Source organism: Euprymna scolopes, chromosome 15 (genome assembly GCF_053919585.1).
Source record: "Euprymna scolopes isolate OS-2025 chromosome 15, ASM5391958v1, whole genome shotgun sequence".
Classification (NCBI taxonomy): domain Eukaryota; kingdom Metazoa; phylum Mollusca; class Cephalopoda; order Sepiida; family Sepiolidae; genus Euprymna; species Euprymna scolopes.
In genome coordinates, this window is record NC_136496.1 from 43,761,678 (window position 1) to 43,784,206 (window position 22,529).

Here is a 22,529-nt window from a genome sequence, read left to right on the forward strand (position 1 = left end):
TGCTGATGTGCCGTTTTTCTCAATCTGCAACTTGGGTATCAGATTTCAGGATAGATTGAAATCAATAATTAATGAAAACATTGCAGATCATTTTCTTAACAAAAATAATTATTTGCATAAAATAATTTGATACAGTTTGTGCAAAGACAAGTTCAACAATTTGGGTTTTCACTTAGATTCAAGAACAAACTAATATTTTGAATGCATGATTTTTAACTTAATTCAATTTTTGCTGCAAGGTTCAAAACAAGATTTATGTTTGTCTACTCGGCCAGTTGTGGGGAAAGTCTCTCCTATATGCTAAAACAAATGTAAACCACTAATTATGCCCCCCATCTCTCTGAAATTAGCATTACCTCCTCTTCTCTTTTCTTTTCATTTTTCTTTTTCTGAATCTCTTTTTCCTTTTTCTTTCTTTCCTCTGAAATATTTTTCTTTCTATTCCCCCATCTATTTCTCTTATCTTTTTTCTTTCTTTTTCTTAACAAAAATACCCATTATTGGCTATTTGAGAGGTCTTCATTTGATATCTGTTCAGCATTATCTTTTTAGTTAAATGGCTGTGAAATGACGAATTTCACTGATACTGGCTTGCCCTTTCATCCACATTTGTTAGTTTCATTTACCATTAAAATATTTAATTTTCTGAATATCCAACATGGGAAAATATTTTTATCATTCTCTAAGAAGTCTGCTATATAGCTGAAACCAGAAATTAAAAGACAAAAAATAAAAACATTTTCTCTGCTCAAGTTTGATTTGCTCATTAATTAATACTTTGATCAGAAAGAGTTTGGTCACATTTTTGAAAACATTATTTTGTCAAGTTAACTTGGAAATATTAGAAAACCAAAAATGTTATGAAATATTTTATTAAATGATTAAAACTTTTTCTGAGACTTTCAGTGTATACTGTTGGTTTTTTGGGGGCTTTTTTCTGGTGGTATTAACCTAAAGGGGTCAGTCAGATCTTCATGAAGAGAGAAATTTTAATATTTATTTCAATATGTTCAGAATAGGTTGATCAAAATTATTCATTTAGTTTTTTTTTGTTTTTTTTCAGAAAATAAGAAATTGTACACCGAAAGAGCCGGAGTGAAACACAAGTGAAGTTTGTCCCTGCCGAGAAATATTTCCTCGTTAAAATCGGCCTCATCCTTAAACCTTGAACGGCTTTTTATCTTGACATTTGTCTCCAATGGCTTACATGGACGTTCCCGATGACTGGTTATGGATGATTGTAGTAGGTTTTGTCATTGCCTTTGTACTGGCATTTGGAATTGGTGCCAATGATGTGGCCAATTCCTTTGGCACATCTGTTGGTGCTAAAGTCCTCACCCTACGGCAGGCGTGCTTCCTCGCTACTGTATTTGAAACACTTGGAGCCATTCTTTTAGGTGAGTAAATCTTTACACTACTTTATTGTCTCTTCAAGAAAAAAAAATTCCTTCATACAGAACTTGAATAATTGGGGTGCAAACTGATAACATCTGCTCAAAAGATAAGTAAGTATGGGTCTCTCAAAAATAATACCTCAATCTTGAGCCATCGTTATGAACACTGGCCAAAATCTGATTAACTTCTGGAACCCAAACTGGTGCTTGTGAAGATAGTCAACAGATCAATTTTTTTAATATGTGGTTTTAAGCAAAAACAACAGTACTTACTTGTCATGTTGAAAACAGTAATATATCTAAAAAAAAATTATATAAATTCATTGAGTAGAACAATTGCTATTGTGTTTTAAATTTAAAAAAAGAAGTATCGCTTTGGTTTAAACCAGTATGTCAGCCATTAAAGTGGCGAAAAGGGAGATAAATCAGTTTAGCAAAAAAAAAAAAAAAAAATATTCAAACAGCAAAAGCAGTAAGTTATTTAAATTTTTAATAAAATTTATTTTCATAAATATTAAATTTTTTAAAACTACAGAAACAGTAATTTCAGTTCTGTTTTCATAAGTCAAAAATACTTATGTCCCCTGTATTCGCAATTTTCTAGGTGTTCACATCTAGGAAAAATGTAATTTTCTCTGAAAATTGCCTTTAACTATAAATAATTTTCTATTCAAAAAAAAAAAAAAAAAGTCAATCTGTCGACTCTTATTTTAACAAGCACTCTCAAACCTTATGATGATATATGAACGTTGAAAGAGAGGAACTCGTAAGACAATTGGCCAAACATTTTGGACAAGGCTATCTTTTAGATGTAGTAGAAGATAATATGCCAAATATTTCATGGATCAGATTTTTATTAAGTGATAAAAAAGGAAAAGAATATTTTTGGCTTGAAAACAAAATATTTTATTTTGTTTTTAAGAAAACTATTTAAGACAATTTTTTTTTTTTTTTTTTCAACAATATGTTTGGTATTAAATATTCGTTTCTTTTCTAATTTTTTTTCTTGGAATTTTTTTTTCTTTGAAAGGACTTAAACCAGAAAACGTTAACTGTTTAAGGATATATGTTGCATGGAGAGAAATGAAAATGATACAATGTGTGTGAACTGTGAGTTGTAAAGTTATTTCAGAAAAAATTAAATCTGGACAGTATAGGATGATGTGTGCAGAACAGGAGACTTTGATAGTATGAAAGAATGGATGAGAGTGCCTACTTAGTTGATGTACAAACAGTTGAGGTAGTAGGAAAGAGGGATGAATAAAATCTTGACCAGAGATTGATTAGTTTGGAAGTCAATTTCTAAAAGTCATCCACCTGCCAAGCATGTAAAACAGGTGTTAAACCAAAGTTGTATTTTGTGTTAATACTACCTTTTTTTTTTTTTTTAAATAAAAAATACTGACGTAGTTATCCATTTATATTTATTTAAATTTATTCAGCACAATAACAAAAGCTGTTAATTTAAAAATGTTATAATTCTACTTCTACCTGGTGAATTATGTTAGAATTTCTTTTGAATGTTAGAATGAAGTTAGAATGGATGAAAGTTCTTGGATTAGTCGATATAAAGCAGTTAACGGCTTTATATCGACTAATCCAAGTCTGGTTTAAATGAGAAGGCCAAGGAAAAGATATAAAGGTAAGTGATAGAAATGGATTTTAAAAAAGAGGGCTATATTAAGACCTGGTTGGAGATAGGTTATTTTGAAAATCTGTCCAATGCCTGCCACTGGATGATGTTGATTCAACCTTGTTGTTGCTCTAGGAAAGAGTCATAAAGGAAGACGCAAACAACAGGTTTAGGTAGAAAGACTATTGCACAAAAAAGTGAATACAAAGAAAGGTTATAAGTATTTACAACTGTTATGCTAAACAATCTGTCATCTTTTTGTTGTAATTAGGTTGCAATAATACCCTATGACAGTATTAACTCTTGGAGATTTATAAAAGTCCATCATGAGTGAACGGGTAAGTCATAACAAACTTCTATTTTGAAATGATACCATTTGGAATTATTTTACTGAACTCTAAAACGTTTTATTTATTTCATACATCGTATGAAAGTATAAAAATATTTTTTAGACACTAAAACCTTTATAAATCATAGGTAGTCTTTGAAATTTAATCTGTTAGGCTTGTAGTGGGGGTCAGAAATTTAAGTGAGATTAAATTTCCTCGCCCCCAAAAAACAATCATAAAAAGGAATGAGAATGAAAGAGAACGACATCTCCTTCTGATTTAAATGAACTGCATTTATTTTTTAAACAAAAACAATAAGGTAATTATACAAAGGTAAATAAATGAACAGAATTTATTTATCGTTATTTTCATGGAAAGTGTTTGACTGAGCTTCAATCTATGGTCCCCCCTCGCCAAACTTTCACAAGAAGCACTCGTCTAGTTGAAAACATTATCAATAATTCCCCCCACTCTTTATCTGTGCCTAAACCTAAACATAGATTCCATGAACAAAGCTTCTTTCTTAGAACTGCACGCCTATGGAATTGTCTTCTGTTTTCCTGCTTTCCAGCTGTCTATAATATGGTTGTCTTCAAGTCCAACGTGAACAAGTTTCTGATGAGCCGTTCCACTTAAGTTAACAAATTTACTGAACTTCCATTACTATCGATTACTATATTGTCCTTTTGACTGCTGTACACTCTTTAACCCTTATCCTTGAATGGCCTATCGGCCTTGGTAATGGTGATGCCTATGTAAAAAAAAAAAAAAGTCACAGTCACAATTTACAAGAGTTTTTTTTTTTTCAAGATTTTTTTTTTCACTCCGCTGCTATCAACAGCACAGTCTCGTAATACAGGGTATGCAGCCCTAATCATGGTTCTCAAAGGACCCGCTTTTTATTGAGCTAGGGGAATTTTTTCTCACCTTAAGCAGTTGTAGTTGAACCTTCACCTTTTATTTCACAGTTCAAGCCTTCTTTCATAAGCATCTTGTAAGAATTTTCTTTCACTGAGGACTTCTTCTCACCTCAATAGACGGTCATTCAAGGTATCATTGGGACTTTCCTTCAACGGTTCTCATTACCTTATGAAGCCTATCCTCAGCTTCTGTAATCTCAAGACCGTTTAATCGGGCCTGTAATTCACTCAAATCTATTTGTCTAACTCCTCCCATAGCTTTTGGTAGCCTAAGTCGGGTATGTGGCGGTGAACGATGGATCAGGGGGTTCCAGAGGTCAGTGATGTTAGTCAATTGGTCATTCACCCACTCTACCTCAGGTGCTTTTAATAAATACCGTTCCTCAACCTGATAATATGCAGGTAATCCTATGCCCTTTCCCCGGGCTTCACAACCCCTGTCCAGTTCCACCATAGTTAAAGGTGGTCCTACCTTGGTTATCCCAGCAGCCGTGTTACCGCAATTCCATCTTCTGTTGCGTGAATACCAACCAGGTGCCTTCAGCTACTCTCATAGCCAGTGGCAAAAGACCTTCACTTGTCACTTCAACCTTGCAGACGCTATTTATCACTCTCTCATCCCCTAAAATAATCTCAACACACACAACTCATGATCTCCCGTGATATACAACGGACTTTGTAATCCGGAAAATTCCAAGACCATTATTTCGGCATATTCCTGCCTCTCGCTGATTCAACAACATAAATCTGTCTCTTGCCATATTAAACGCTACATATTCTGACTCCACTCTATAACTGGCTACCAACCCTAACTTCGGTGTGTCCAGTGAATAGGGTACAACTTGATAAACCTTGTATTTAGCTCCTCGTTCTATCGAATCCTCTTCGATAATTCAAACACTAATGTTTTATCCTCCAAGAGTTTAATATTTGGATATCTTATCCTACTCCTTCAAATATCTCTTGTGTTCATTAATGCAGCTATGACTGACAGGCATCGATCTCCCCAACCGTCCGCCAGGCGGAGCGCTCATCAATGCTATTTTTCCTAACCACAAGCAGAGCGAATAGGTTGCTCCGGGCCCCCGAGGGTCAACAATTTGCGATTCTGTCCACGTCGCGTTACACAGTTCCCTCCTTCTGCCAGCTACCGCTCGCTGCTCCGCTAACAGACCATCTCTCCTGGTCTCCACAGATACACCAGCTTGATCACGCCCATCCCTGAAACAAAGCGAGGAAAATTCCGTCTGTCAGTACACAACTATTTACAAAAAGTTAAGCACCTTTTTGTCACAGGCTGTTTAAACAACCAATTAATTAACAATTGTTTAAACAACCAATTCAGTTTCACTAAAATTACTTTGTACCCTTGTGGATAGTCAAAATAATAAAAGAAAACTACAGGAAGCTAGATACGCCCCCTAATTTATTGAATTCCCATCGTTATTTCCAAACCCGTTCCCATAATACACTCTTTCTACGTGTGACACACACACGATCATGCACACAGCAATCTCAATTTTGGCATAATTAATCTGTCTCCCCATGGATGATTAATATGATCTTTGAATTAAATAACCTCCAAAAAAATCAAACCCATCCACTAACCTATCAAGAAAAACTCCTTATCATTCAGGAAAAATATCCAAACCATCAGCACATATACACAGATGGGTCCAAAGACGGCAACAAAACCGGATGCGGAGTCGTATCCACTAACATTACCTTACAGAAGCGACTACCAGACCATGCCTCAATTTTTAGTGCCGAAGCCACAGCCTTAGATATGGCACTAGACCTCATTACTGACCTCACCCACAACAAATTTATAATTTTTGCAGACTCCCTATCGGTACTCGAATCCTTAAAGAATAAAAATTTAAATAACCCAATACTCATCAAACTGCTACAAAAAATGCACACTCTTTCACAAAACAAAAGTATCAAATTCTGCTGGATCCCCAGTCATTCTGGAATTCAGGGCATTGAAAAAGCTGACATAGCTGCCAAAAACGCTTTAAAACTCCTTAAAAGCAATATAAAAATTCCACATTCTGACTACAAACAACAAATAAATAATCGCCTTATGAAGAAATGGCAAGAAAGATGGAATAACTGTCCAAATAATGAACTTTTCAAGATCAAACCCACAATAGAAGAACGATTACCAGATGCCAGAAGATCACGTAGAGAGGAAGTGATTTTGTCCCGTATTCGCATAGGACATACGCACATAACCCACTCTTTCCTGCTAAAAAAAGAAGACCCTCCAGAATGTTTTGTATGCCAAGAACCTTTTACAATAAAACAGTTTCTTTTGAATTGTGGCGATCTCGCGCATATCCGGCAAAATTATTACAGTGTCAACAATATGAAAGAACTATTTAAAAAAAATAAACTCCAACAAAATACTAACATTTCTGAAAAAAGTAAATTTATATAAAAGAATATAACTTTAATTCAATCCAACTTTACACCCCACCCCCAAAAAAAAGGAAGGAAGCACATCACCTAATGATGCAAAAAGTCTGATTTGACTCACTGATTAAATTAAAATATCTATTCCACAAAAAAAAAAAAATTGGAACTCTGCATTAAATAACCAAAAAAAAAAAAAGGTTGATATGCCGTAAAACCAAACCAAACCGTGTGACACACACACGCTCGTGCAGACAACGACCTCAATTTCGGCATCTGTCTCCTTATGGACGATTAATAAAACAACTACAGGGAGCTATCCACATGCCCCCAGCGTCCTCCCAGACAGCATGTCCGAATGGACCTGTATCCAGAAATGCACTACGAAGCCACGCAAGGATCGGCAAACTTCTTACACCCAAAATTCAACTTAAATGCTCCATAATCCCTTTCACTAATTGCAAAAATTTAATTACTAAAATGCGTAACATTTAATGACCTCGCGCATCGCGCCCCTCAAGGAGACTCAGTTAATGCCTAGTTATCGCACGAGAAATTCTGCCTTTTTTTTTTTTTTTTTTCCATTAATATCTCCAGGTGCGAACATCACGCACCTGATTTACTCACATGGAAAAATCCATCTAAAAAAATAATACACTTTTCGCGCACAATTGAGTGTACCACACTTCACTCAGTGATGCTAATAATTATTTCCAATTATTTTCATTCAGTTTTGCAGCCTCTTTGACCCTTATTTCGCATTTAAGAAATCCTTCCTGACTGAGGCAAAATTAAAATTCCTCCAAAAGTCAGTTCAATCGCCGAAATGACTGCTTTTAATTATTCTCAACTGAACTCAACTAAAATTTGTTCAGTTTAATAAGGAAATCTCTCCAGACTGAGGTAACAAAAATATATATTTTTTTCAAAACTTAATTCAACTCTCAAAAATTTAATATCTCCAATTTTTCTCGTTTGAATACATAAAAACACAATTATTCAAGGTTTAATTCTCAACAACAACCAGTAATATCGATTAATACAGACTACTTCAGTCAAAATGTTTCACGAACTGCTTAAAAATAGTATTCTCGATTTTTTTTTTTTTTTTTTTTTTTTTTTTTTCCAAAAAAAAAACTTGTTTTCAACTAAACTCAATCATCGGAATTCTTCCTTTACATTCTAAAATTGTAATGCCACTACAGTCATAAATCATTATCATCAGAGCTAACTCGCTCTCAACAGAACTCAACGAATAATCACTTTAAAATAAGTGAACAAAACTCTACCCTTGTATCAAGCTATTCTTGAGGTAGGGTACTTATTTTTCCTTCCAGCATGGGTGGGTCATGGGGCTACACATCATCCCATTTCCGATTTTTCGTTCCCCAAGAGGCAGGTATTCTTTCACAGTTCTCATTTAATCTTGACCGCATGTCACTTAAGGTCATTTGAACCCTTTGTCGTTGACCCCTGGTGACATCAACCAGAATCAAGTCAGTCTTCTGGCCCTCCGGGAATTTCTCTGGGCTGCCGGGTTGTCTCTTGATATCTTCGTAAGTCAACATCCTCGAGAGGGCTGCTAAGGCCTTCTCTCCTTCATCGTAAAACGTTAATTCCACCCTGATCTCTGCCACCATCACCATCGTTCCAGATGTGATCCCTGTTTGTTGTTATAATGCCCACATCCACGCGATCCCCTTTTATGCTGGGATCGCAATTAAGAATTCCTTACGTCTTAACTAGACATTCTCGCAAGGATTTATTTATCTCATCATTATTATGGATTATCTCTCTAAGCCCCATGAAAATATTAAAATGCTCGAATATACGCAATATCAATTATTTCAGAAGAGAGAAAAATTACAAACACCAACAGAATAATAACAAAAAAAATAATTATTCAATCACCAAAAAAACAAAAACTTTTTCCACTTTCTTTCCTTTTTTTTTTCTATCAAGCCTTGAAGTTCAACAAAAAAAATATATAACGCAATCCCAGAAAGAAAATGTCCATGCAGCAGCGATTGGTCCGTTTTTAAAACAACTTTCGCTTGTACCTGCAACGATCACCCCTTCCTTTCATTAATTCACTGATATTCTGCTATTGGATTGGAAGCATGCACGACTAATTGTTAATTTCACAGCGACAGCAAAACTAGAAAGGCTTTAAAAGAAATATAAAAAATAGCAATTCTCTAAATGCATTATTCTCTCATTTATTGCAACATAATCACACCTTTGACTTTAAACAAGCAAAAGTAGTTAAATTTATTTCAAATAAACTGCACCGGAGACTTCTTGAATCTGCGCATATCGCAAATTCAAGCACAATTAAACAGCATGCAGGTTTCTATAACATAGCGCCATTAATAAGTAAACTTTTATTAAAAGAACATAATTTAACTGTAGACACAGGTTAACCCTCTCACACCATTCAAACACCCCCTATAATAATTAATACATATAATCTCAATCAATAAATTACGTAACACTCATTTCATTTCTGTTACAAACCTATATTTGAATTTCAACAGATATATTTCTCTCCAGTAAGAATTTTAACTGCGTTCATATCTGTTAAAATTACATTAACAACTATATGATGTCACTAAAATTTCCCTCTCTTTAACAGCGCAAGCCCTCCACCTCCTTTTTGAATTTCCAACGTCTTTTTCCATTTTTCTGAAATAGAACAGCGTCACACTTTGCACGTGAAACATTTTCAAATATTTTGTACGGGTATTTTTTGTTTCTTAATCCCATTCATCCAGAGGAAGTCTCAAAATAAAGACGAAACGTTGATGAACACATAATACAGTTTGTTCCTTTATATATATATATATATATATATATATATATATATATATATATATTAATGTTAGTGATGGGATGATTCATATATTTTTCCTGATTCCAATACAATTATATAAATATGCAGTTGCATAAAAAGACATGAAATATGTACATATAATTTGCTAAACATAGAAATACACTTATGGTGATGATCTATATTTATCATTTCATCATTAATATGAACCATAGAAAAATCAGTTTTAACCAAAAACAAAAGTGAAAAGAATTGTTTTTGACATCAGAAAATAAACACAAATTTTTCTGATACCCCAAAAAGTTCTGATTTTTTTTTTTGATTCCCTGATTCCAATTAATTGTCCCAACAATACATATAAAATATTTTTTAAAATAAATGTTAACCATCATTTTTATATCTACAGACACTAATATTTCATGTCATAACTTGGATCAATAGAAAGCATAAGTTGTACAGTGGCGCATCTCTGAGCTCGCTCGTTAAATATTGTGTCACTTTCAGACATGATAGAAGGTTCCTATCGCTCTTGGGATTTGTACACAATTGGCTAACTAGTAGATGATCTGCAACCAAAAAAGAAAACAGGTTTTTATCAAATGGAAATGGAATCATGTCATCTTTTTTAGGATGACATTTTAATGTTCCACCCTGTATATATTATTTTAAACCTTTAGATTCAATTTAAACAGTACTGATTTAAAAAGGCAGTATGTACATTTCTCATCCAGCTGATCAGTTGGCAGCCAAGTTAAAAAACAGCTGAAGCATTATGAAACTAACAATCAAAATAACAATCAAAATAACAATAGTCCTCCGAATAATTCAAATATAAATTATCAATACTTATCTAAAATAATTTTGGAACCAAAAAAATCATGATTGATGTTAACCTTTCTCACAAGATTACATTTAGTTATTTTTTGAAATGATTGTATTAATCATGACTTATTTTTATCATTTATATGAAGGATACATCATTGTAAATGTTTTCTTTCTTTTAAATATTGTATTTTCTCTCTATTTTCTTTGAAAGGTGCACGAGTATCAGATACGATACGAAAAGGTATAATAGATGTACAGCCGTACAATGGGACAGAGGAAATCCTGATGATGGGAAATGTGGCAGGCGTCACAGGTAAGAATCAAATGGATTCTTTAAGACAAAATTCTTTGAAGATTTGGATTTTTAAGAATTAATGCTGTTGAAAGAAGAAAACGATTTTATTTCAGAAAAATAAGCATACAAAAAGGAGTATGATCTTATTGTATTTTCATGTGTAAAATAGGAGAGATTTTTAATGAAATTAAAGGCAAAAACAGGAGGTTGTGTTAAACATGTGCATACATATTTTTTGGAAAGAAAAACCTTTGAATTGAAAGTGAAATAATATTAATAAAAAATACATTTAGACATCAATGTTAAAACATTTGTAACTATACCTGCAATAAATCTAGTTTACCAACATTTAATCAGATTTTCCCTTCGTAGTTTTGAAATACATGCATACTTATACAACCGACACAACATACCTTTCATAGTCCCAATCTAACATATTACATCTTTTATACTAAATATTCATAAATGACCTCCCCGACAAAATTGCCTCTGAGATGGGTATATATGCTGATGACACTACACTCTATGGCAGGCACGACAGGAAGACGAATGAACACATTTCTAAAGAAATGGCAGAAACACTAGAGGATGACCTCCAATCTGTAGTGGAATGGGGACAAAAATGTTTGGTCACATTCAATGCCGCCAAGACTAAACTAGTTTCATTCAATAATTACAAGAAACCCTCTCTACCACCTATAGCAATGGCCAACGACTCTTTATCTGAGAGTACATCTTTCAAACTCCTTGGCCTAACGTTCACAGGAAACATGAATTGGAACAATTACATTGAAGGCATTGCCAGGGTCGCTGCAAGAAAGGTGTGCTCTCTCTACCGTGCTAGACAACTACTAACGAAAGTATCCTGTACCTCTATAAGGCCACCATTCGTCCATGTATGGAGTATTGCTGTCACATTTGGGCTGGTACATCTGCTACTAGTCTCTTGCTCCTTGACAAGGTTTAAAAGAGAGTCACAAACCTGATAGGCCCTGAACTGGCATCTAAGCTTCAGCCTCTGTCCCATCGACGAAATGTTGCATCCCTCTGCCTGTTCTACAAGTATTTTAGTGGTGAATGCTCTGACGAACTGCAATCACTTGTGCCCCCACGACGTGAGCACCCTCAACAAACCCGACAGGCTGCTAAATCCCACCCCCACACTGTAGAGATCCCTAGATGTAAAAGATCTTTCTACTCTAATAGTTTCTTCCCCAGAACCGCTAGACTTTGGAATTCCATTCCAGGTCCCTGCTTCCCCAACAGTACTGACGTGCAGAAGTTCAAGTGTAACATGAACCAACATCTTGCTGCCCAAATCTCTACATAGTACCCCAGTAGTTGTTGCCCCTGATAGTAGCCCCCTACACCAAAGTGGCAATTTGCCTTGTTTGGGGTGAAAATGTAATAAAAAAATTAAAAAAAAATGTCTAAATAGTGAATATATAGTTAAAACAAAATCACATTTTAGATTTCATAACCGCAAACTATTATTGGCCGTTGCCTAGAATTCCTTCTATAATAAAAAGGAAAAATATATAAAAAAACAAACTTTTCTGATATACATACACATGATGGAACAAAAAGATCATATTCCAAAAATCATATACATTAATCAAGTAATTTTTATTTTAATACAGAAAATAATTTTTAAACAATTTAAATGATTAAAAATCTGATCTTGCAACTTTGAATTACTGTAGAATTATCTGCCTTTGTTTCTTCAAAATAGCAATGCAAGACAGTTCCTTTTAGCTTACTCATAAAATTTAATTTTCTTAGTTAATTAATATATTTAATCCATTTATGTGATTTTTTTTTTTTATATAACATTTTCATTCCATTACGGATACGTACATCATGCAGGTTTTTTTATCTTTGTTTTTTAATATGGAGGAATTCTGGGCAAGAAGCCTACTATTAGACAAAACGCATCTCAAATAGTCAAATATTTCCAGCAAAGAGACTCTACACTCCATAATATCAACTGTATTTTGATAGATGTTAAATTCCTGTCCACATATATGCACAAACAAAAAGAAACAAAATGAATCCTAAAAGTTGAACACATGCAAAACAATAATTCTGCTGTGGTAGTCTTGAATATGTATGAATATTTTATAGATGGAGAACTTTTTTTTTTTAATTTTGTTAAAGAAATCATTTGTTCTAAAACAGTAATTCATGATGAGATGAACATGTAGACATTCTTTTTAAAAACAGGCAACAGTTTTCTTGGTAAGATGGTTTTGTATGGATGGAGACTTGCACGTTAAGACAGAATAAATGCTCTACAAAATTAAAAATTCCAGTTTTTGTTTTATAATGGTTGCATCTGCCTTCACTTTTATCAAAAACTATATCTATAATAAAAATCTCACCTTTTTGTTAAAATGTATGTATGTTTGTATGTCTGCCTCAGACTTTTGACAGAGGTGACAGATTTTCACAAGATTTGTATAATTTTGAAGCCCGACCCTTCGGACGACAAATATAAAAAAATTGGGTAAAAACGTTAATTCCTTCACCCTAAACTGGGCACAGTAGGGGTCGGTTTTTTCCCCAATATGTTCGAAAGTCATCCCCTCTTTTCGATTGACTAGCCTTAATTTAAACCTTTGCCACTTCCGGTTTGGCGATGGACGCAACGGCAAAGACGTCACTTTTTTTTTTTTCACATTCTTTTCCTCATTCGTGGTATGGGTTCGAGCCTGCCTGCCTACAACCACTTTCTTTTTTTTTTTTTTTTTGCTCAACACACACCTTCAAGCACCCGAGCACCTAGGCTAGTATTTTGATAAAGAACAGATGACTGTTTGAATTATTAAAATTTAAATTATTGTCTGCTTTCATATTTTCTATGAAACTTTTTTATTGGTTAAATGTGAAGAAATTCATTATTTTTAGCAAAACAAAAATAAAACACTTAAAGCATACATGGATTCGTCATCATATAAAACAATATTTAGGCAAAATTCAACTTTCTTAATTAAGATAGTATAAAACTTGTATACATGTGTGTGAGAGAGGGGGAAACGGGCAGATAAATAGATAGCCAATTTCCCTACACCCAACTGCACACTCTCTTCATTGGGGCAGATGTTAGACATGCCCTACTTTCTTGAAATCTCACTAGCTAAATGAGAGAAAAACTTTACCCAGAAATCCCATGATTTCATGATTTCTGTCTAACATCATCTTTGACCCTTAACTTTTTCGCTGAAACATAGCCATCGTAATACTTCTAATCTTTTGTCAAAAAATATTCATTATAAACTCTTTCATAAGTATCCAACCTTAGTTCTTACAATAGATCAATTTTAATACTCCCATAATGTCTCATTTTTTTGGCTGGAACTCATTCAATCTTATCAACTCTTATCTTGAAGTGGTCCTGGTAAGTTGTGAAACAGTTATAAAGAATTTATATATATATATATATATATATATATATATATATATATACTAGCAGGACGCCTGGCATTGCCTGGTCGTAAAATACGCTTAAATATGATATTTTGATTAATGCTGATTTTCTATTTATTATTATATTGGACCCATTATATAGCAATGATTTAAAAAGTAAAAAAAAAAAAATAAAATAATGACTCATGCGCCACCACCGAGAATCGAAACCAAAACGTTTAGCTTACGATTTATTTTTTTCTCTGCCTATAGTGACTGAGCTATGAAACATGTTTGCTGCAAGACTAAAAATTAAAACATAAATCAATATTTGTAATGCTGTCATTCAACCTTCACCTGGCAAATTTCATTTTTTTTTTATTTTCACAATTTGTACCGATTTTCCCGGGCTAAAACCCAAATATGAAGTTTTACATGAGTGCAAATACCTTATATATGAAGTTTCATGTCTGTAGACCAAAAACTGTAGGAGGAGTTTAATAGTTAAAATTTGTTAAACAAAAATATATGCGCATATATATAAATATTTATGCAAAGAGTTTTTTGTTTACTATAACCTTTTTATGCAAATATTATGCAAGTATAAATCATGTAGAACATCTGCATTAATATAATTACACGTAATATTTAACTAAAGATGATCATCCCATGAGAAAACCGAAAAAACTAATAGGGAATTAATTGAAATGAATGTTTAAAAGAATATGCAAATTAACTAGATCTTTTGCAGATGAATGCAATTCCACAACCCATATATAAGAAAGTTGTGTTTCTTTTTAAAGGTCAAAATGTAGTATCTGTCCTCATGCTACACTTAAGTTAATTTGTCCTTGATCAATGAAGAGGAATATTTTTGGTCGCTACCAGAGTGCCCCTTTTGCCCTTCTTTTGAGAAGCTGGTTTTCACCCACATTAAAAACGACTTTGTGTCACATTTTGCTTTTGTGGAAAAGCAAATAAATACCAATAGAGAAAAAGGTTTTTCATATGAATATCAATACAAAAAAAAAAAAAGAAACGGATTTATAGGAACATATATATATATATATTTCTTCATCTTTTACCAGCTATCTTATTCTTAACAAGACATATTCTTGATCCATACTGACAAAATAGCATCCAGCTTGTTCTATTGTTTATCACATTCATGCTTGCAGTCACTACAGCATGGCATTCACTCTTAAAATGTCTCCCAGTGTTTTAGAATTTATTTAAAGTTTTACAAATGATTATCAAATTGCTTTTCAATATATTTTGTATATATTCTTTCTATTGCTGCCAGGTTCCTGTGTATGGCTTCTTTTGGCTACATTCCTCCGATTACCAGTGTCTGCCACTCATAGTATAGTCGGTGCCACATTAGGTTTTGCATTAGTTGCTCATGGTTCCAGGGGTGTAAGATGGTCAAAATTAGGAATGATCAGTAAGTTTTTTTCTTTCTTTTTTTGTTCAATAAAAAAAAATATGAGGGGTGGTCATTTTTAATAAGATTTTCTAATAAATTTTTTTTGTAAACAATAATATGAATATTTTGTAGACTTATTTATTTTTTATTTGTAATGATTTATGACATTTCTGATTTATTTTTCAGAAATTATTTTTGCTGTTATTATAACAGATCTAATCTTATCCTTCATTTTCTACTTGGAATTGTGAAATACAGGTTGAACTTCAAAAGATGCCACCCATGGAATTTTCAATAAAATTCACAATCATTTCTGCAGTCTGAACATATTTCATAGAATTAAACTTTAGACTATATCTGACTTGTCCACCAAATTTCAGTCATGAATGTTCAACAGTTTTTGTTTTATGGTTGTTCAGTGATCTACATTGACAATTTGATCCTTTTCTTATCAGCAGAATGGGTGATCCAGAATTGGCTTCATACTTACTGGAAATGACATTAACCATCTTCCCTTTTATCCGTAGTTATCTCAAAAGATAATATCTATCAAACCAATCTCCAAGTTATTACTGAACTGACGAGGGCCATCATAGCCAAGATGTGGGCAGTGTGATTGACAATTTTGTATGTCATATGCAGGTGTACTTATCACTGAATGGTGATAAAAACAAAGTGTTGGTCATTAATTGCTGAAACTTGGTGAACAATTCAATCATATATTGAAATTTATTTCTATCAAATATGGCTAGATTGCAGAAAGGATTCTGAATTTTATTAGTAATTCTTTGGATGGAGGTCACTCTGCATATAAATATTAAATATTAATATTATATAAATATTAAATATTAATATTATATAAATGTTAAATATTAATGTTATATAAATATTATTAAATATTATTAAATATTAATATTATATAAATATTAATGTTATATAAATATTATTTCAGTAATATAAATATATTAAGCTTTTACGTTGTTTTCATTAATCCTAATGTTAAAATTATTTACACAATTTATTTTTATTTAAAATCATGTTTTCGCATTACAAAAAAACATCAAACATTAAAAACGGTAAGTTATAAAGTCCAGTCATACATATGAAACACAAAAAAAAAATGTCAACCCAGAAAAATAAAAAAATAAATAAAAGTGAAGCCTGTCAAGAAATCTATAATTATAATTATAGATTTGTTTACAGGCATCATTTTTATCTAAGGGAGATAACTCCAATTTTTACTGTTTTTAGCGAAATTCGAAAATTGAAATATTGAATTTCAAGTGAAATCAATGATATATACTGAATTGTCAGGTCGCAGTAATGAAAATATTAAAAATTACAAAAAAATTATAGGGTAGAAAATTAATTTTTAATCAAAACAGTTTTTGAAGACAAGTAGCGAAAATTAAGTTTTGTTAAATTGTCCAAAAATTTTCAGTTTTCAGAAAAGATTTATCTCTCTTTTGTTATGATTAGAATTTTCCAGTTTCTTTTGTTGCAAATCTCAATTTTTGCTAATTGTCTTCAAAAACATGACAATTCAGTTGATACTTTTGGTCTCACTTGAAATTCAATATTTCAATTTTCAAATTTTCTACAATAATGAAGAAGAATCTTTTTTAGTTTGTGGTAACAGTATAGAAAGGCATAGAAATAGGCAGACACTGTTGGCATGTGTCTGCTATGGAGACGCAGTGGTGCAGGTGCACCTGGAACTCTTCAGATACAAGATTAAAGCAATTATGCAAATTTAAACACTTGAAGTTAAAAAATGATAGGATAAAAGATAAATATTTACTTTTGATTTTCCGGCACCATCTCGTTCACGTGATTTTGATGTTGGTTAAAGAAAAAAAGAAAACGATTGTTGCTGCTTGTGTGAAGTACAAACGTTTTCATCATTTGAAATAAAAATCTGTTTCAGAGTTGAAAAGAAAACATACACAAACTGGATTATTTTCAGAGTTGAAAAGAAAACACACACACTCAAGAAATAGTTACTTGATTGAAATAGAAATAAATTACCTAAATACATCTTCCAATTACGTAAATTATGAATACGCTTTCATATTTATTAATTTATTTATTTAAAAAATTTTTACAAGAAGCTGTACATAATCAAGTGATAAAACGTGGAATTATCTCCCTTTACATTAGTCTGGATTTATTTATTTTTTTGAACTTATTTTTTCTATATTTCATTGTTATTTCTTTTCTTTTTTTTTTTTTTTTTTTTTTACTAAAACAAGGTTTTAAGTAAAAATAAATTGTTTTATCCAAACCTATTTCACTATTCACTGTGGATAATTTGAGTGATGACATTAGACTTGTTTCTTTGGGTTTTTTTTTATCCATAAATTTCTCTAGAATGAATCTTGCATGACTCCTGTGTATATCGATTCCACCCATGTCATCACATTTCTCTTCTCTATATAAATAAAATGAACTCATTTTTTCCCGTCTGATTTTGACATTAATAGGATTAAAAATCCAGATATTTCATGCAAATATAATATGCACAAATGGCAGAACAATATCTGAGGTGTGTTATAGGCTTATTATTTCTCAAATTCCTCGATAATCTTAGATTTCTATACTTTTTCTGCTGAGAAGTCACGGCCAAAATCGGTTAAGATCAATGGAAGTGGTAAAATATTTTCTCTCTAATAAATTCCTCCTCCCCCTGCCACCACTTAACACCGTTTGGGGATCGTTCACAAGGAACAGTTGAGAAGAGAACACCGGTTTGGCTTCGTAGTTCTTTCATGTGAAGTTATTTAAAATCACTAAACTAAGCTGCAGTGCTCTGTGGCGTAGTGGTTAGCGTGCTGGACAATTCACATTATATTTTCACGTTCGCGCCGACCTACCGTAGTCGTTTTTTTTTTTTTTTTTTTTTTTTTTTTTCCTAAACAACTGGAATGGACTTTTCTTGGTGGCCGAACTGTTAACGTTGCAGATGTTTTTTGTTTTTTTTTTTCACACTTTATTTTCCTACTTTTACTCATGACTCCGGGTTTGATCCTTCCTACTTACCTACCATAACATTTTTTAAAATTCCCCCCCCCCGTCCCGGAAAAAAACACTCGGGCAACGCCGGGTACCCCCGCTAGTGTATAATAATGTAATATTGAGGATGAATATCTCATAGAAATTTGATATCTCTTTTTCAGTTGGCTCATGGTTTATATCTCCAGTTCTCTCGGGTATCGTCTCTACCGGACTCTTTGTACTTATAAGAAAATATATATTAACTTCTGTAAGTATTATTTTGATGTATTTTTATAAAACCGTTTCTTCACAAGAATGCAGTTTAAAACAACTCTATGTAGATAACTTGTACACTAGTTAATATTTGTGTAATAATGCTCGTATGCATGTTAGTATCCATCCCTTCCGCACCCATTTAAAATTAATCGTATGATCACTAAAGATGAAATGTAAAAACGTAATTGAAACATCACTAAAATAAAGAAATTCAGACTTTACCTATTTTAAAATTAATTCTTCTGAAATCGAATTCTGTTTCTCTTAGTCACTTTTTAAAAATTTAGTTTGCATTATTTTTATTTTCATGTAATTTTAATGCACAGCTAATTGTTACAATTTTAAATAAATTTAAAAATTGACATTAGTTTTTTACTTATTTAAAGAATGTTCAAGCAAAAATTATTTTATAATTATTTTTAAAAAATTCAACCAAAAATTATTTTTACAATAAGAAGAAAAAAGATATTTATTTTTAAATGATTAAAATAGGTTCAGAAAATAAAATTAAAATGTTTAACTTATTAAACAAATATGTAGCTGACAATTATTTTTAAGAAGAAAAAGAAAATATTTTCAAATGATTTAAATTGTTACAATAAATCAAATTTTTATTATATTTAGCTAATAATTATTTTATGGGAAGAAGAAAAAAATTAATTTTTTTTTTTAAATACTTTAATTGTTACAAGTTTGAAAAACAAGAAAGAACAGACATTTGTTTTATTTATTTAAAGAATATTTAACTAATAATAATAATATATCTTTACATATATCTATTATTTCAAGAGAAATATTATGAACTGTAAATTACTTTTCCATGAAAAAAAAAAATTTTCCCAGTGATAGTTAATTTGATTCATATAATTTAGTATAACATGAATAACTTATGGAATTGTTGAGATGAAGATTGATAATTTGTATTACTTTTTTTTTTTTTTTTTTTTTTTTTTTTTGCAGTTTCACCACAAACAAGATACAGTGCCACTTTTATGTAGGGGTTTACTATCTGGGACATAATTTTAGGGATACTATGTAGGGAGTTGAGCAGCAAGATATGTTTACATTACATTTGAACTTCTGCATGTACAGTCAGGGAAGCAGAAACTCGAAAGGGAATTCCAAAATCTAGCAGTACTAGGGTAGAAACTATTAGAGTAGAAGACTTTCTTACATCTAGGGAGTTCTGCTGTGTAAGGGTGGGATTTTGCTGCTTTGTCAGGATGTCGGAGGTATTTACGTCAAGGAGGGACAAGGGCTTGTAGTTTGTCGAAGCACCTACCATTAAAATATAAAACAGGCAAAGGGATGCAACGCTTCATCAATGGAACAGCAGTTGAAGCCTAGCGTGCGAGAGATATTAGATTAGCGACTCTCTTTTGAACCCTGTCTAAGAGTGAGAGACTAGTAGCAGATGCTCTAGCAACAATAATCCATACATAGGCAAATGGTGGCCTTGGGTACTCTTAGGCATAAATAACTTTCTAGCATGGTAGAGAGAGCCCACCATTTTTGCAACAATGCCCTCAGTGTATCTGTTCCAATTCATGTTCCCTGTGAACGTTAAGCTGAGGAGTTTGAAGTATTTGTCTTATATTTCTAAGACTAACATCCCAGATGAGAACGATAGTCGGAACAATCCAAACGAATGACTTGTGAGTTTGTAACGAATTATACTTTTAGAAGAAAATCCATCTTTGACATGCATTTATTTTTGATGTTTGTGTTATTTAATAGAATGATTATTACGTGGCAGTTCTTTTTGGTTTTTCTGTGTTGGAGTACAGAGTGGAGTAAGTTCAAGGAACTTTTACCATTACCAACTAGCAGAGCATCACCACTGTTGATCAGGCATATGTATGCCGTGTGATACTACATCGGAGTGAAAACTGACTGGTGAAGGTTGAGGACATGCATTGCATGGAGAGAAATAATCTGAGAATATGATGGATGTGTAATGTAAGTGCTAAAGTCAGGATTAGATCTAATGCCCTCAGAGGAAGAATAAATCTGAACAGTGTGGAGAGATGTTTGCAGAAGAGTAATATGGCTATGTTGAAAGAAGGGAGTAGCACTCTTGAGTTAGCAGATGTAGAACATTTAAGGTGACAGGTTTGATTTACAAGGTAAAACTAAGAAAAACATGGTAGGAAGTGATAAGGATGGACCTGAGGGAAAGAAAGTTCAGGGATAGTTTACCTGATGATGACCGGGGGGGGGGGGTATGTATGTGTGTGAATCATAGCTGCAAATACAATATGAAGAAATAAATAAAAGATTTATATTTGGATTTCAAATTATATTTGTAATCAAAGAAAACATCTCCAAATTACTTTTTACTTTGAAACAGTGAAATCAAAGAGGAAATAATAAACAATATTGAAATACCATCTTGAGAGAGAAACCTGAACCCTAAATTGGTTATACAAATCAGTACAGAATTTAGAACAATTTTGATATTTTGTTTTTCTAATTAATACTGCTTATATATATATATATATATATATATATATATATATATATATATATATATATATACACACACACACATACACACACACACACACTATAAGAATACCTGTCCCAGGATGGGTCAAATAATTTCCTGAATAAAAGTTTTGCATCACTTTTATCTTTCTTTACAAAGATTAAATAAAAACAATATATAATGATGCTAAACTAGTCCTTATAAAACGCTTTAAAATGCACCATGATTAAAGTATCCCTCACAATAAATCTCTACCTACATATCCTAAGAATAAGCAGCTACCTGATAAATTTGGTAATATGAAGACATCACACAAATCTCTTAAACATTCTAAATATTTCATTCTTAATGCTTTGTCTGAGTAATCCATTGTTCCTGATGTAAGGGACGTACTCCAATAACTTTTCATTTTTTTTGCAACAATAACATTTATTTTATTGATATGATATAACATTTATTTTATTGATATGATATAACATTTATTTTATTGATATGATATAACATTTATTTTATTGATATGATATAACATTTATTTTATTGATATGATATAACATTTATTTTATTGATATGATATAACATTTATTTTATTGATATGATATAACATTTATTTTATTGATATGATATAACATTTATTTTATTGATATGATATAACATTTATTTTATTGATATGATATAACATTTATTTTATTGATATGATATAACATTTATTTTATTGATATGATATAACATTTATTTTATTGATATGATATAACATTTATTTTATTGATATGATATAGCCAAAGAAATGTTATTTCACTTCAAAATGTTTCCATTTTTTTTTAATCCTAAAATATGATTTTATTTTTCCATTTGTGACTTCAAGTCAATATACCTTTGTCCTGATTTCCAATTCCTTGAAACTCTTCAGTTATGCTCAATCCTATTTCCATTCAAATGGAATTTACATTTTGATAAACTTTATTGGGTAAAAAGAATAAAATTTGTTTAACTGCCATTGAATGTTGTAAAGATGCCATCAAACATTTTAAAAATGCCATCAAATGTTATTAAATTCTGATGATAATTCTCTGAATATTTTTTAAAAGATCTAAGAATGCATTCCTGATCTCATTGTCCCATCATTTAGTTAGCACACTTGCTTTGTGCTTGATTAATGCAATTGCCACCTTAAAGCTAGCTGCACATGGAGAAATGGCCCACCATTTCCTCATGTAATGACGTGTACATTGCTCTGTGCAGGAAACTCATGAGACATTTCTCCATGAGCTTAAAATGGTAACTGCATTTATTAAGCAC

At 32.0% G+C, this 22,529-nt stretch overlaps 1 protein-coding gene across 11 annotated transcripts in view; it reads left to right on the forward strand.

Moving 5' to 3' along the window:
* LOC145293795 (sodium-dependent phosphate transporter 1-A-like) overlaps positions 1–22,529 on the forward strand; it is a 263,709-nt gene that overhangs the window by 204,167 nt on the left and 37,013 nt on the right. For all 11 annotated transcript variants that reach the window (XM_080140353.1, XM_080140352.1, XM_080140350.1 and 8 more), the window contains 4 exons: positions 1,064–1,397; positions 10,561–10,662; positions 15,353–15,493; positions 18,652–18,737. In XM_080140353.1, the coding sequence (XP_079996479.1) occupies positions 1,199–1,397; positions 10,561–10,662; positions 15,353–15,493; positions 18,652–18,737 (528 nt within the window). In that variant the 5' untranslated portion in view covers positions 1,064–1,198. The remainder of the gene's footprint in view (positions 1–1,063; positions 1,398–10,560; positions 10,663–15,352; positions 15,494–18,651; positions 18,738–22,529) is intronic.